Source organism: Garra rufa, chromosome 4 (assembly GCF_049309525.1).
Source record: "Garra rufa chromosome 4, GarRuf1.0, whole genome shotgun sequence".
Classification (NCBI taxonomy): domain Eukaryota; kingdom Metazoa; phylum Chordata; class Actinopteri; order Cypriniformes; family Cyprinidae; genus Garra; species Garra rufa.
Window position 1 is genome coordinate 47,757,807 of NC_133364.1, and position 18,052 is coordinate 47,775,858.

Consider the following 18,052-nt stretch of genomic DNA (forward strand, 5'->3'; position numbering starts at 1 on the left):
TCGCAATGTGCAATATTACGACTCTGTCGGTTGTTGTATATACTTTCATAATGATACTGTACAGTCTGTAGTCTCATATATTGTCTGTAGTACATGTTCTTTTCCTAACACCAGTCAGAAATAATGCTCATAATTTCACTGTATGCAGAAAAATATAAAGACAATAAATGCTTTTAATTCAGTTCCAATTAAAAGCTTTATTTAGATATTTAAAACAAAGCCCAAAAACGTGACTTTCAACTATCAAAGCTAAAAAAAAAAAAATGTCTTATGCAAATTCAATCAGTTGACCACAAATGTTGTTAAAAAAATATAAAAAGTAAAGATAATGTATTAATAAAAAGTACCATTTAATAATGAATCAAAGCAAAATGATCATTAACTACTGAAAGTAAAAGTGAATACTAATAAGTTTGATCTCTCTCCTTCAAATTTACAAGTAGGGATGGGTATACATATGCATGCAAGACTAGTATGTGTAAATCTGCCAGAGATATACACAAAAAACCAACTGATTGTTTCTGCATGAATGTGTATAGCAGATGATCCTCTCGTGTATTTTCAGATATGATGACTGACTAAATATTTTGTTGCAGTGTGAACGCATAAGGTGTCTATCCAGTGTGAATCATCTCATGTAATTTCAGATATGCTGACTGACTAAATCTCTTGTTGCAGTGTGAACACTCATAAGGTTTCTCTCCAGTGTGGATCCTCTCATGTGTTTTCAGAGATGATGACTGATTAAATCTCTTGTTGCAGTGTGAACACTTATAAGGTTTCTCTCCAGTGTGGATCATCTCATGTGTTTTCAAATGTGCTGACTGACTAAAACTCTTGTTGCAGTGTGAACACGTATACGGTTTCTCTCCAGTGTGGTTCATCTCATGTGTTTTCAGAGATGATAATTTATTAAATCTCTTGTTGCAGTGTGAACACTTATACGGTTTCTCCTCAGTGTGGTTCTTCTCATGTGTTTTCAAATTTACTGACTGACTAAATCTTTTGTTGCAGTGTGAACACTCATAAGGTTTCTCTCCAGTGTGAATCCTCTCATGTATTTTCAGATATGCTGACTGACTAAATCTCTTGTTGCAGTGTGAACACTCATAAGGTTTCTCTCCAGTGTGAATCCTCTCATGTATTTTCAGAGATGATAATTTATTAAATCTCTTGTTGCAGTGTGAACACTCATAAGGTTTCTCTCCAGTGTGGATCATCTCATGTGTTTTCAAATGTACTGACTGACTAAAACTCTTGTTGCAGTGTGAACACTTATAAGGTTTCTCTCCAGTGTGGTTCATCTCATGTGTTTTCAAATGTACTGACCGACTAAATCTCTTGTTGCAGTGTGAACACTCAAAAGGTTTCTCTCCAGTGTGAATCCTCTCATGTATTTTCAGATATGCTGACTGACTAAATCTCTTGTTGCAGTGTGAACACTCATAAGGTTTCTCTCCAGTGTGAATCCTCTCATGTATTTCCAGAGATGATAATTGATTAAAACTCTTGTTGCAGTGTGAACACTCATAAGGTTTCTCTCCAGTGTGGATCATCTCATGTGTTTTCAAATGTACTGACTGACTAAAACTCTTGTTGCAGTGTGAACACTTATAAGGTTTCTCTCCAGTGTGGATCATCTCATGTATTTTCAGGCCTCCTGATGTACTGAATCTCTTGTCACAATGTGAACACTCATAAGACTTCTCTCCAATGTGAATCAACTTATGCAGTTTTAAATGAGTTACTGAAGTAGAAATCTTTTCACACTTAGAACACATGCATTCTCTCACACCAGTATTAATATTCTCATATACTTGCAAACTTTGTAGATGGCAAAAACTCTTACCACACAGATGGCATGAATGTGGTTTCACCTTTGTATGAAGTTTCAAGTGTTTCCTCAGACCTGAAGCCGTTAAATACACTTTACCACATTGATCACATGTGTGCTGCTTCTCTCTAGTGTGGATGTTCATGTGCTCCTTTAGGTTTGATGAGCGTAAAAAACTCTTCCCACATTGATGACAAGTAAATGGTTTTTCTCCAGTATGAATTATCATGTGGCGCTCAAGATCTGTTTTTCTTGTGAAACTCTTTCCACACTGAGTGCAGGTGCAACATTTCTCTGCTCTTCTTTTCTTTAAATCTTTCTGTTTGGCTTGAGAGCAACTCAAAGTTTTTTCTCCAGTTTTGAAATGATTTTTCTCCCCAACTTCACTTGATTCTTCATTCTCCTCTTTTCCTTTAATCAACTCTGAAATAAATATAAAAATGGTTCATTTTCAGTAACTTGTTATAAGCTGAAAAACATGAACAAACTAACATTTGAGAGCAGTGCCAATAAGTCCTACAGATGGTGGCACCAGAACCAGATTTGGGAGAGCTGGTGTGTGGGATATCAAAAATAATGATCATTTAAACTAGAAATCGACCGATATGGGTTTTTCTATAACCGATGCCAATGTTTAGAGGTCAGGGTCAGCTTGTGGCCGATATGTGCTACTGATTTTTTGGCCAGCTTTTAGGGTCGATATCTTGAAGTTCTCCCCTTTATTTGCATGCTAAAATGTCACACTAATAATAAGTGGATGCACAACATCTTTAAACTTAACATCATGAACACTGACATGAACCATCTCTCAGATTTAACCAAAGTTAACCAAACAAATCAAACTGACCAAGTATTAAATATATAAAACAGATAATATATATATAAAAAAAAACTTTCAATCTTATACATGAAAGTTTTAGAACTGAGATTAATGTTTTAAATATTTGAATACAGGAATATTAAATGATTTATATAAATGAAAAGATCTGCCAGCAGGTGGCGGCAAGACCCTAATTTATTACTGAATCATATCATTCATTTGATTCGTTCTAACAGCTGATTCATTCCTGAATAAAGCAAGTGACTGTCTTTACATATGGGAAATTTAATAATTTCACTAGATTCGTTTAAAAATGCGCGTTCATTTATAAACGAAACAACGCTGTTTAAATGGAGATGCACAGCGGCTCAGTTGTGACTTGTTTCAGACTACTTTTGATGACAAAAGAGAGCAAAATCGTACTTTTGATGATGAAATAAAGCAAAATCAGGCAATAGTGTAATCCGCCCGCGTCCCACCTGCTAACCGCACACAATCTTCCTATTACATTATTCTAATTCTTAGTTTTGTTTGATAATATTATGAATGCATGGTTCATTTATGCAGCTGATCTGCACATCGCTGCACACTTGTATAGGTTTAATCGTAATTTTGAGCCAAATCCATTCTAAAAAAAAATAACGTTTAGTGACATCTGGACATGACCATAAGTATAAACTTTCAGTATCTGGGGTGACAGAGAGGATGGAGCAGACACATCAGGTGCAATCATCAAAATATATTTAAATGGAAGCTGGCGCCATGGTCCTCACTACATAACTCAGGTTCAGATTTTAGAAAATGTAGTTAATTTTTGCATCATTATTGATTAAACTCATCCACCCGCGACCCACCCACAAGTAATTAGAATGCTTTTTTTTATTACCAGACTCGTGGATTATCCGCAGCACCCGTGGATATAACCACAATCTGTGCATCACTGTCTCCGAGCGGGGCGGAGTAACGTAGCCCTAAATCACAACGCTGCATTGTTTGTAAGAGCTGCCACCTCCTCCACCTCAGTGGAACTCTGTGAAATTCTCCAACTCAGATACAGGAAAAATCGAGCAGAACTTATAACACTGGGGCTAATATGTTAGCAAGCAAGCTGCTGATAGTTTTCGACTAAAGTTAACTGCAAGTAAGGGAACCTTCAACCAGCTGTAGCTTTGTGCCAGGTCCTGTTGGTTCTACGCTATTAATTTTTTCTTTCACTAAGTGAAAGCAACATAGTTTACTAGAAATATATAGTAAATATATGGAAATGGGACTTAGAAATATCAGAATTGAAGCCTTACCTTTATCTCTCAGAACTGTTATTGAATCTTACAATATAACACCAATAACAAGGAGCTGCCCAAGGATTGCCCGACTTTAAATTAGCGCTACTAAACACAGATATCGGCCAATGCCGATCAGAGATGCTCTCAAGTCTCTGAGCTAGAGTCCAAGTCAGTCTCAAGTCTCTGAGCTAAAGTCAAAGTCAAGTCTCAATTCTCCGAGCTAGAGTCCAACAGAACACAATACAAGGGTAAAACAAATGCTCATTTATATTTCATAAGGAGGACAGACAGTCGTATGTTAGATTGTAGCTAAAGCAAGAAGCAAGCTAACGGTAGATGGTCAATGATGAGCTAAACACGTTTAACGTTACTGAGCTATCAGGATGCGTTTTCAGATGCCTGATAAAATTAGATGTTGTTGAGCCTGAATCTTTTATCCTCATCAGTGTTGCGCGGGTTGATCCAAAATAAGCGTGTGCCTGCGGTCACCAGCGGTTACCCGCGGTTACGATTCATCCAAAAATATTTTTAATGATATTCGGGTCGCGGTCGGTCGGGTCATTTGAAATAAAGATGCCAATTAAACCTTTGTAATTTATATAGTACTAGACACAATTTTCTATGAAATACATAGACCTACACACTATTGGCTGAATAATATTTACCTTTTGAATGTTAAGCATTATTAACTATTGAATAAATGATGGAGGGACAAAATTTCCCGATTTCCCAACACGTTGAACTGAGCAACGCCACTGTACCATTTTAATAAGCTACTTTTAAACGCATATAGCTGTAGGATCTTGGTCTCTCAACGCACCAAACAGAAATGGCCACATTCCAAAGAAACAAAAGGATCTTCTTTCTCCGCCACAAAATTGACCCATGACCATCACCAGATGCCAGCTAGTCTACTAGTTTTGACCCGGCCTGCGGTTAACATTAATCCACGTCAGGAGTACAGGAAGACGGTAATTCACAGGACACTAAAACAGTGATAACGCGACCAAGGAGCACAAACCGGTCTTTGTCTGAGAGCACCCAAGAAACAGATGTTCAGTCTTCTCCCGACATAAATTTCAATCAGATAAACAGAAAAGGACAGATTTATACGAGCCTACAAGGCACAATAACCTTTTGGTTAATCCCGTCTCCCTCCTATGACATTCATAAAACCCAATCTCTCAATGGAGAGCATGCAAAGACAAACTTTAAGAGACAATCAACTTATTAGTATTGCTATTAGAGCAACAGTATGTTTTCTTTTATATGCCTGCTGCGTTTTATGTGATGATTGAAGTTTAATCTATGCATTATATGCCTTTAGGAAAGGAAGTTGTCAAATGTATTAGCATGCAAGCAATATACCACTGTTTGATATGGAAAGAATTATCTTGACGATTGCAGATTGTCTGAATGAACGAGAAAATGATATTGTGTATACTTTATGCATTGCATTAGTTTATTGAAGTTAATAACAAAAATTGCAGAGAAATCCATATCCTAATAAGTCACGTACCAGAAGGAATTACAGGACGGAAAGGGGGTGGCGTGACCCGCCCCTTTAGCAATGCCATTGGATCCCAGCATCGTGGGACGTGCCCTAGCGGCCCGTTTAAAACTTCAGAACTCAGCGAACTCAGAGCTCTCAGCTCTCGCCTCACGCCTTTCGCCTCTTGTGGTTTGAGTGCTTTTTCCATCTGCGCTCGACCACTCGACCAAGCACGCGACGGTGCCATCAAAACTCTACAGAACTGAAGCTTCGTGACTGCCGTACTTTTCCAAGTCTCGCAACGCCGACTCAAAAGAACTTCCGCATCAACCTGCGCAACCCGGCAACCGAAGCTCCTCCCGGCAACCAGCCCACTCCACACGAATGTGTTTCCCAGAGGACGTCATCAAGAAGCAACCTATCAGCGAAGCCGGGGTTCCCTTCTGCTAAAGACAAGCCCGTGGAACTCTGCTTGAACCGAAGGCAAGTAACAAGATCTCTCTTTACTTAGCTGAAACTGGTGCAAAATATTCCTTAAGTAGTTAAAAGCTAAATCTCTGCTTTTGTGATTTTCTAAGGTTGTGATCTAAGAACTAGTAGTAAGAAATACTAGAACTCTGGGATGCTATTCAAAACTCTGTAACTTTTACTCCCTGAATTGTGCGTGTGTGTGTGTGTGTGTGTGTGTGTGTGTGTGTGTGTGTGTGTGTGTGTGTGTGTTTAGTAGATTAGTTTTGTGTCTTAGAGTAGTCAATAAATCAATGTTTCATTAAAAGAAGTGACTTGAATTTTATGTTCACAAAAGTTCTATCTGTGTTTAGATCAAGCTACCTCAGCTTTAAAATTTCCTAACGTAATATTTTGGTTTATTTGTGATCTTGGCCAGGAGCATAATATAAACCTTTTTGAGTTGATACAGTATACTGAATTGACGACTTCGCCGGACGAATGGTCAAGAAGTGTAATCTATTAATTCTGAATCAATTTAATCAAGTTCCGAATCTTTCGATTCGATTCATTATTTGAATCATTATAAATTTGAGCTAATTAATTACATAGCTCAGTAATGTCAGTTTTATGTATTTTCTGAGAGGGGTGGGATTTTTGTTGGGAAAGTCGGGGGACAGACTCACACTTCGATTTGACTGGATAAACACATGCAGCATCTTAATTGTTTAGAAAATGGTATTCCTAAATTAATGTCTCAAATTTTTTGATTATGTCCAATGCTTCTCTTTCTTTTTGGAATTATTAGACACATTTCACTATGTCTTTTCAAACGCCTAGGTCTGTTTCATTTCCTTAAAGGTTGTATCAGCGATTTCTAGCCTGAAACATAAAGTGTCAATTTCAGCTGAGCTTTCTTCACGATCCGCTCGCTGCCTGCCCCATAAATTGTCTGTGAAAAAACCGCATCTCTCTGGTCAGCCTAGGGTCTGAGATATGCCAAAAAAAACAATCGCACTACCAACCTTTCCACAGATAAACAAACAGTGTTCCAACCAATCAGCGTCAAGGGTTTGGTGTTGTGGCATATCTCAGACCCTAGGCTGACCAGAGAGATGCGGTTTTTTCACAGACAATTTATGGGGCAGGCAGCGAGCGGATCGTGAAGAAAGGTCAGCTGAAATTGACACTTTATGTTTCAGGCTAGAAATCGCTGATACAACCTTTAATTATAAAATTTCTAGCATTATTTTTAAACATTTATTCAAGCAAATAATATATAAATTATCTCATGTTTGTTTAATACCATGGATTTAAAACGAATTCCAAGTAAAAACGGTATTTTTCCTTTACATTTCCAGAGAGCGAAACAAACAAAATTAAACATTAAATTCAAAGCACTATAATTTCCTTATTCATTTTATACAACTATTAATATATAAAATAATTTTTTTTCATATTGGTGATTCCTGAATTTTATTTATATAAAAAGTTTTGAAGTGCATTCGTTATGTTTGTATAAGAAAATTCGTTAACCTAGCCTATTGAATTGATCTAATATTCTTGATAATTTTTAGAAAAAGCTAAAAGCATTTTTTTGCCGTCCGAGTTGCAGGCGGGTTAGTTGAAAATGTCGGTTGGGTTCGGGTTATTTATACATTGACTCTAGGGTTGCCACCCATCCCCTTAAAATGCGTAATCGTCCCATATTTGAGAATGAAATTGCGCGTCCCGTTTTGAATCAATACGGGACGGGTTTTGTCCCGTATTTTTTATAATTTTTTTTAAAGCAGCGTCTCATGCAAATAATCACTGTGGTAAAGCCAGCTGCGGTTCAGAAAAACACGGTCACGCCAGCCGCGATTGATTTTAAGTGTGCGTGCATATTACAGTGATTACGGTAGTTTCAGAAACAACACAGAGAGAACGCGCTTGCAGAGCGCTTTTCATTTAGACGCCCAGGACTGAGAGATAATACTACAAAATGCTCGTGAATTTTTACTTACTAATTTATTTGCATTTCCGAGGACGAGTCTCAAGTCAATTCTGAAGTCACTGTGTGTGCGACTTAAATTGCACTCGAGTCCGAGTCTCAAACTAGAGTCCCCATCACTGATGGCGATATAAAAAAAATGGCAAATATCGGTCATGAACCATCCGTTCGAAGGAATCAAATGAATGATATGATTCAGTAATTAAATCAGTGTCTTGCCCCCAGCTGCTGGCAGTTTATCTTTAATATTTCCATATTTAAAAAAAAAAATAGATTTAAAACATTAATCTCAGCATGAATTTAGGAATTTGATTGCACTCCTGCCACCACTGAGCCTCATTAAACATATGAAAAGGTTAAAAAAAATCCCCTGTAAATCACCTTAAGGAGTCAAATATTACCTCGTAATGGGAAGACAATTTTATTTTTAGATTTCTGGATTATTGTTTAGAATGTGCTCCTAAAATTTTGACGAGTGCTCCTCACAAGAAAAGTAAGCATAGAGCCCTGAGACAAGATTTGTGAAGCTGCAAAGCTTAAATTCTCAAAACCAAAGAGATATTTATTCTAAAAGTTAAGACTCAGCCACACCTCCCTAAAACAGCTTGTTCAAACACACTTCCACTTCACGGGGTGAGTAAATTAGCGTAACCCCATGATTATGAATCTGAATACGAAATGGAAGAAGGCACAACTTTACTGGAGGACTGTTTCCTGAACCTGGGAGAGCAGATTTCAATGCCAGATGTACACAAAGGGTTAAGGCTATAAATGGAGCAATCACAATGTTGCAAGGACAATCTTTGCTTCTGACCGACAGCTTCTAAGTATGTTTTCATATTTAAAGAAATCAGTACTGACTATTCAAACGCGAGTTTTGAGCAGTGTAGAGTATAGGGCTGGACAATATGTGACCCTGGACCACAAAACCAGTCTTAAGTCGCTGGGGTATATTTGTAGCAATAGCCAAAAATACATTGTATGGGTCAAATTTATTGATTTTTCTTTTATGCCAAAAATCATTAGGAAATTAAGTAAAGATCATGTTCCATGAAGATTTTTTGTAAAATTCCTACTATAAATATATCAAAATGTAATTTTTGATTAGTAATATGCATTGTTAAGAACCTAATTTGGAGAACTTTAAAGGTGATTTTCTCAGTATTTTGATATTTTTGCACCCTCAGATTCCAGATTTTCAAATAGATGTGTCTCGGCCAAATATTGTCCTATCCTAACAAACCATATATCAATAGAAAGCTTATTTATTGAGCTTTCATATGATGTATATATCTCAGTTTTGTAAAATTTAACCTTATGACTGGTTTTGTGGTCCAGGGTCACAATGATATTGTGAGGCGCGTTTAGTCAATGAGGCCGGTGCTTTGATTAGCAGTAAATCTCCATCACGTGCGTTCCGCTCAGGTTCTGCTGGAGCGGCAATTGATACACAGAGACGTAAATCTCTGACAAGCTACGCCATATCGAGCTTAATATCGCATTCGATTGGAAATTTACTACTAATCAAAGCACCGGCTTCATTGACTAAACGCGCCTCACAATATCGTTCGATATATTGCCCAGCCCTAGTAGAGTAGTGCTTGTTGTTTCTCGTTCTACGCTTGCAAATGCAGACATGGTGTTATGTTTACATGGTGCAACGAAATGCATAAAAAGACAGTATGAGTCATTATAATCAATCCTCTATGGAGCTCATATTATGACAAAACTTTTTGAATTTGAATTGTACAAATTTGAATTATTGACAAGCGTCATTTCACAAAACTGAATATTATATGGTTTTTAACATAGTTCTGAATTCGATTTTTTTAAAACTTGAATATTGAACATTTGAAATTGAACACAACTGAATTTTCAAATTGCAGATTTTCAAATAGACATGTATTTTCAAACAGCAGATTTTTGTTCCGATTTCTAAGACTTCAAATATTCAGTTTTTAAAAATACAACTTCAAGTTTTCAAGATGAAAAAAAATTCGGAACATCAAATTCATCAAAACTATACTTAGAAAGTAGGTCAGAGGTTATGCACAGGGAAGATGATCTACGAAAAGTCGAACGAAGCATTTACTGTGACCGAGAGGGGGCATGTTTGGTTCACTTAGGCTAGTTTTGCCGTGGTCACAACATATCAACTCGTGGGTACGTGATAATACGCCGTGGCCACAAGTTATAATTTCGTGGGAACATCATATTAACTCGTGGGAGTATGCATGTCATGGCAACAAGATCTTTTTGTAAAGATAATGACATGCCGGAATCGCCGCGCGGCTGCTGCCCTCTCTTGTAGTGGAAGCGTTTTGTGCAGTTGAGGCGGTGTTCGCGACGCGGTCACAGTGCGGACGCTGCCGCTCACAAAAAGATTTTAAAAAAATTATCTTTGGCTGCGCCTGCTGCGAAGCGCCGTGTTCGTGGTAGCGGCAGGATTTTGGGTGCAGGAGCAAAACTTGCACTTCGCCTCCGCGCCGCTCCCATTGAAAATAGACACTCGCGACTGCCGCGTCTCGTGTGAAAAGGCCTGAAGTGATTTGTGCTGTTTTGGGAAAGACATTGCTATAGTTGCAAACAACAAGATCACATTTGATTTCATTAAAAATAAACACAACAGAAATGTACTATATGTGTTCTTCTATTTATAATTCATAGTCCCATGAATAGTCTTCATGTCAGGCACATCTCTGTATTTCTTTTTTTTTTTTTTTTGATTGATCATACTAGGAGAATTCCATTACATGATCTTCGTTTTCAACACTACCGACAAATGTTCTATTTGTTGTTAAAAATCTGGTTAAAGGACATAACATATTTTTATCTCTGGCGGCGCCTGACGCAAAGAGACATAAGTGGCAGTATTTTGGCTGCAGGAGCACCGCTTGCCTGTTAACGGATCGGTTCTTTATATTTCATATTTGTTTATTATTATTATTATTATTAAACAGTAGGCTAATACAATAGGCCTAATTTTATAATAATTATATTAACTGGTTAGGGCTATATTTATGGGCTATATTTATTGTTTTATATGCTTATTTCCCTTTCAGTTCGTGTAGTGCTTTAATTAACTCTCTGTATAATTATGCTAGTATTATTAATATGCTAAAATATTTTGCAAATACTGTAAACGCCTGACAATTATGCCAATAAAGTTTTTACTTTATTAATGTATTTACCCCAGTTTGTGACGATAAATGAGCATGTTGTGTTCATTGTGTTTCAAATGAAACTGCGTGAATGATTTATTCCTTAACTATAAAAATGTAATAGTTTATCAATAAGACGAAATTAAATATGTTATATTCACCCTTTAATCTGCACTTCCAGTAAAAATTCCTCGTCGGCAAAACTTTCAGAGCCTGAAGTCAAGAGATCTCAAGTATGATACAAAGCTATAGACAACTAACACAACCTTTTATAGCCCGCATACTAATAACAGCCTAGATATGTATGTAGTCTAATTTGTTGGGGAGTCGCTCTCCAAACATCGGGTATTAAAATTGCCTTTGAATACGCATGCGCGTTTTGCATTCAGTTTCGTTTTACGCAAAGCCGTGTAACTATACACTGCCATCTTGTGGCCACGACATATTATCACGTACCCACGAGTTAATATGATGTTCCCACGAAATAATAACTTGTGGCCATGGCGTATTATCACGTACCCACGAGTTAATATGTTGTGACCACGGCAAAACTAGCCTAAGTGAACCAAACATGCCCCCTCTCGGTCACAGTAAATGCTTCGTTCGACTTTTCGTAGATCATCTTCCCTGTGCATAACCTCTGACCTACTTTCTGTACGATCTGAATTTCTGCGCTTTGAATTTTGAACACTGAATTTGATGTTCCGAATTTTTTTTTCATCTTGAAAACTTGAAGTTGTATTTTTAAAAACTGAATATTTGAAGTCTTAGAAATCGGAACAAAAATCTGCTGTGTCTATTTGAAAATCTGCGATTTGAAAATTCAGTTGTGTTCAATTTCAAATGTTCAATATTCAAGTTTTAAAAAAATCGAATTCAGAACTATGTTAAATACCATATAATATTCAGTTTTGTTAAATGACACTTGTCAATAATTCAAATTTGTACAATTCAAATTCAAAAAGTTTTGTCATAATATGAGCTCCATAATCATCAAGATCAAGAATCAATATAAACAATAACAACAAGCACTACTGCATTATAATGAATTCATAATGCATTATAAAAATCTTAAATTTTTATACTTATAGTATGTTGTATCATCTCGTATCATCATCATGTATCAGATGAATGTGTAATATGACACATTTTGTATTATCAGTTTGATGGTACCCTTTAGACAGCTTTTGATAAGTAACTCTGCAACTGCATGCCAGCTAGCAGTAATTATTATTAGTATTATGCTAAATATATTCTAACACTGTATTTTGATGGTTCCCCAAAAGACAAACTTATATGTGACTTTGCAAGTATGTGAATCTTCTACCTAGCCTAACCTTAACCTAAGTCGGATAATACTAGACTAATAATACTAATAATAATTAAGGAGTGTTAGTTGACATGTAGTTGGAAAGTTGCTTATAGTCAATCCATTGTGCTGTCCATTGTGTCTTATAAATAATCATAATCTTATAAATAAATATAATGTATTGTAATTATTCATGAGATGATATAACATATTATAAGTGTTTTTTTATATAATGCATTATTATAATGCCTTAAAAATGCCATAGTAATGTACTATGAATAGGGGCTTCATTGAAAATGTTACTGCCCCATATATACTTTTAAACAAACTAATCTGCTTTAAAGATTGTTTCTATTACAATTAACTAAATCTAAAACTACTGTCAGTATTATTAAAGCTTATTATGAAGTATTTTGAAAGCCTGATGTAAGTTACCACAAAAAGTCATTAAAGATGAATGAAGATTAAACACCAACCTCCTTGTTCCTCGTGTTTTATTCTCAAAGCTTCTGGTTCGTCAGGTTTTATTCTCAAAGGTTCTGGTTCCTCTTGTTTTATTCTCAAAGCTTCTGGTTCGTCATGTTTTATTTTCAAAGGTTCTGGTTCTTGTTTTATTCTCAAAGGTTCTGGATCCTCCTGTTTTATTCTCAAAGGTTCTGGTTCTTGTTTTATTCTCAAAGGTTCTGGTTCCTGTTTTATTCTCAAAGGTTCTGGTTCCTCATGTTTTATTCTCAAAGGTTCTGGTTCCTCTTGTTTTATTCTCCAGGTTTCTAGTTCACTCGTGTTCTCCTCACTCTCCACTTTAATAAACATCTTCACAGCAGCAGATCTCAGTTCAGCTGATACTTCTCCAGATATTCCTGCTTGCTTCCAAACCTAGTCACAGCTGTGAGGATGAGAATATTACAGGTATTTACTGACCTTAATTCAAAAACTGTATTTTTACAGAAACTACATTTCTAACAGGCTGTACTAAAACAGAATCACGACAAAACAACAGAGAGCGCAGTGAAACTAATCTTCTTCCTCTTAGGTTTAATGGTGTTTGTCAAACAGAATTGTGTGTGTTAGTGCCACCCGCTGGACTGGAGCGTGAAGCGCTGAAAGGAGGGAAAATAATGCGGGGGAAATGACTGTGCTGTTGTTTTTCTTTAAAAAAACGATTTGTACAAATAAATGAAAATTAATTAAAATTATAGACTCACATCGTGGTATTGGGCATCAATCAACAGTCTTCGTGAGTGAGGAAAAAGACATATTAGTAAAAAATATTGGTAAAAAAGAAAAGAAAAAAAAACAGTATACAGGCCTGAATAAGATATTTCACATAAAAGACATAAATTAGTCCACAAGACAAAATGATAGTTGAATTTTTAAAATAAATAAATAAATAACCCCATTCAAGTTTACATCCATTCCTTACACTATTCTTTACTGAATAATTCACAGCTGTTTTATTTTTTGTTGTTGTTTTTTTTCTGTTCAGTAAGTTCCTTGTTTGTCCTGAACAGTTAAACTGCCCGCTGTTCTTCAGAAAAATCTTCCAGGTCCCACAAATTCTTTTCAAATGTTCACTGATGGTTCAGAAGGTAAAACTGATGCATTAAGAGCCGGGGGTGAAAACATTTTGAATATAAAGATCAGGGGGAAATTAAGTAAGCCTCTTTAATGTAAGTCTCTTCTGTAGCTACGGAAGGGCAGTACTGAATGAAAGAAATATAATTTTAGGTGAAATAAGAAAAATGTACACATCTTTAATGTGTTCAATAGTTTAGACCCCTGGCTCTTAATGCAACAAGGGACTCACGAACAACTTATCACTAAACAAAACAAACTAAATAAAAATACAGCAGTGTAGGCTACACAGTATTAAGAATCAAGTGTATGTAAACTTTCGAAGTGATATTTTAATAATTTTAAAATATTATTTTCTCTTGTGGACTATATGCGTCTTTTATGTGAAATGTCTTGGTCAGTACTAAAAAATATGCATTTTGTGTGATCCCTCTTATTTTGGTTAAAAAAAAAAAAAAAAACATTTTGCAGATCTTTTATCTAATACTTATTAGTACATAAAGTGTACATATTAGTACCCAAAAGGTACAGCGCCAGCTTTTGCGTTTCTTTCTGAGAGTGTTGTGTATGAAAACATGTATAAAGTTGACTCTAGTATTTGTAATTTATTGGCATTTGTTGTTCAGCCATGACTTAACATGTCTTAGTTTTAAGTAAATAAAAATAAAGTGTCATCAAGGAAGAGTAACATTACCATAACTTTGATTAGAAAATTTGCAATTGTTTACTTTCAAATATGGTTTTATAAGACAATTAACATGAATGTTCAATATTCTTTGCTTCTGAAAGATACATTATAAATAAATATACACATGGAATTTTTTGTCAAAAACAACAACAATAGCTTATGATATTTATTTTTAGGAAGGAAACGCTCCAAAAATCTACAAAGGGGACCTATAATGGAGGGGGAAAAGTATGGCAGGTGAAAAATTAGAAATGTCCACATCATCCCTGGTTAAAAAAAATTCCCTGGTTGGCTGGTTTTAGCTGGTCATAGCTGGAAGGCAGGCTGGTTTTAGAGGGGTTTTGGCCACTTTTCCAGGCTGGACTTAGCTGGTCAGGCTGGGAAACCAGGTAAAACCAGCTACATCCAGCTTAAACCAGCTAAGACCAGCCAACCAGCCTAGGCTGGTATTAGCTGTTTTTCAGCAGGGATAGACAATATTAGAAACCTAACTGCAACTTACTCTTACTTAAACTAAGCCTGAAGAGGTACTGTGAAAATCTTTATTGTGTGATTTCTGTAGCTTTTCTAGCTAAAATGGCATTTCAAATGGTTAAATGTGTTTTTTATGTATTAATAGTCAGGAAACTTGCATGCATCTTTCAGTATTTACTTTGCACATTTTTTTATTTGTACACAGGATTGTGCAGTAGGTTAAAGGTGAAGGGGTCATTTCGGGGAGGAACAATGATCAACAAGTGCTTCAGTTTCGGGTCATACCTATAGCGTTCAAGCAGCAACTCTTTATCTCTTTGCTCCTTCTCCTTCTGGATTTATTTCTTTTTTTGACCCTCTCTTCTGGCCAGATGAACAAAGCGTGACACTTTTCTTGTTCTCTGTGGCTCTTCCTGGACATCCACGTGGTGCTGGCTCTCATTCTTGGGACCTTCAGGAGAGATTACACAGAACAGCTCTATCTTGGGCTCATCCATCTCCTTTTCTGAGAGGCTTCATCCAAATGGCCTTGTGTTTATCTGGAGTCTTCCATTTCATTGGGGTCATCTTTATCTTCCTCAAATCCCTGGACCTCCACCATTTCACTCTCCTACACTTCCTCCAGCGTATCACTGTCACTCTCCACCCAAGCAGCCATTCTTGGATTTATTTCAGCCTCCAGTAGTCGGGGGTGTTCAGACTTGAGTAGATCACAGACCTGGATGGTCTTCCCTGTGTACTCCACATACTCATTCTCCTCATCCTCTATGTCATTGAGCATAAGTTGTGGAGGCGACTTAAACTGGGAAAAAGTAGACAGCTGAGGCTTCACAAGGCAGGGAGGACACACTTTAGGTGAAGAACATTGCAGAGCAACAACTTCATCAGATGCAGGAGTGGAGCTTGGAGGAACCATCAGTCGTTTGGGAGAACTCACTTGGGAGCATCAGAGAGAAAACTGTCCATCAAGTTCTAGAGTGGGACGTGAAGAAACTAATTCAATGTCTTACTTGCAGGTTCTTTTCTTGCAGTTGTGAAATTTACAAGCAAGTTCTGAGTGAAAATTGTTTCTACATCAATTTGCTTTCAGTGCAAGCTCAGGTACCTGGCGGCGTGTCTTCCTGCACTTTCTGTTTTTGGCAGTGAACTCGAAGGCCTCACTCTCACCCGCCTTCGTCAACAGTGCCTCTGGAAGTTCCTCAAGTGCCAGCGTAAGCAAAACTATCAAAAAGTTGTCTAAATATGCTTCTAAACTGTGGCATTGTAAACACAGAATGCTGCAAAGTAATACTTTTGAGTTATTAAACTTTTAATGACTTTTTAAATTTAGTTTTATTTAAAAAAATAAATAAAAAAATTACATAGTAGATGTTAGTTAGACTGGTCTTGGTTGGTTTTAGAGGGGCTGAAGACCAGCTTAAACAATTGTGAAATTATTATATTAATTATTAAAGAAATTAAGAAATTAATTATTAACCATAGGCGATGCTGTCTGTGCTGTAGACAGCATTCAAATGAAGTTTATTATGAATAAATGTTACATAGTGGACATTAAATAAAATAGGCCTACAAGAAATAATTTTTTATACATACCGTCTTGTAAGTCCATTAACTCATTGTCTTATTATTATTGCCTATAATAGGTTATATTTATTTACACCCCCCCCCCCCTCATTTCGATCTCTATTATTATTATGTAAATAATTAGACTCATGGCTGATTGTGTTTACTAAGACTGAATTTATGGCAAGAAAATCTGAACTTCATCATAAACTACAGATCAACTATCAAAACAAAGCCATGCCCTTGTGTGATGATTCAGCAAAACATTTAATAAGGCTGTAATTTAATTTCATCTTCTTTGCTATTGTCATCAAATACTGAATTGCCTGAGTTTGATTGGGACTATGGTCTCTAAATATGGAGAACAGCCCAATACCGCCTTGAATACCCTTGGAAAAAAAAAAACTATTCACACCAGAACTTACAAATGTTTGGTTTCCTCGTTGGACTTTTAATACATTGCGGTGACACAGAGGGGTCTATAGAATGTAACCTGGTTCAAGAATAATGCAACACCTAATTCCTGAAAGGCCCTCGGTCCAAGTGTGCTCTGAAAGATCTATACCTATATCTTCAAATGTTGTGTAGGAGGAACCCTTGAGTTATTAAAATATTCATCAAATCTAGAAACAAGACCCTTTAAATTGAGATCAGATGTCATACAAATAAAAAGATGTTTAGCGGATTGGTAAGTTTGAAAATGAGTATATCACTTTTAACATAATTCTATACCTGTAGATATCTGAAGAAATGAGAAGGGGTTAATACAAGTAATCATTGTGTTTTCTAAACCTCATCACCAGAATGAGTTTGCAAATGATGTTTGAGGTCGCTTTGATATGTGAAGCTCTCCTCACACTGAAGACACTTGTAAGGTCTCTCTCCTGTGTGTATTCTCATGTGAACCTTTAGGTTTCCTTTAATCGTGCAACTCTTTCCACACTGAGGGCAGGTGAAAGGCTTTTCTCCAGTGTGAACTCTCATGTGATTCTCAAGGTTTGCTTTGTATGTAAAACTCTTCCCACAGTGATGACACATGAAAGGTTTTTCTCCGATGTGAATTTTAACATGATCCTCAAGGTGATTCATGTCTGTGAAACTCATTTCACACTGATGACATTTAAAACTATTTTCTCTTGAATGAAGCCTCATGTGATTATTAAGGTTAACATTATTTCTGAAACACTTTCCACACTGATTGCATGTGAACGGTTTCTCTCCAGTGTGTCTTCTAATATGAATCTTAAGGTTTCCTTTAATGGCGAATCTCTTTCCACACTGAGGACAGGAGTAAGGTTTCTCTCCGGTGTGAATTCTCATGTGGACATTAAGGCCCGGTTTCCCAGACAGGGCTTAGACTAAGCCAGGATTAGACCATAGTTCAATTAGGACATTTAAGTAATTTTTATAAAC

At 36.5% G+C, this 18,052-nt stretch overlaps 1 protein-coding gene and 1 pseudogene across 1 annotated transcript; one reads left to right on the forward strand and one right to left on the reverse strand.

The window, feature by feature from the left end:
• The window catches only part of LOC141332979 (uncharacterized), a 109,070-nt pseudogene that overhangs the window by 48,175 nt on the left and 42,843 nt on the right, over positions 1-18,052 (forward strand).
• LOC141334114 (uncharacterized) lies at positions 298-2,253 on the reverse strand. The gene has a single exon (XM_073839257.1). The coding sequence runs from the start codon at positions 2,061-2,063 to the stop codon at positions 615-617; it is 1,449 nt and encodes a 482-aa protein (XP_073695358.1). The 5' UTR covers positions 2,064-2,253; the 3' UTR covers positions 298-614.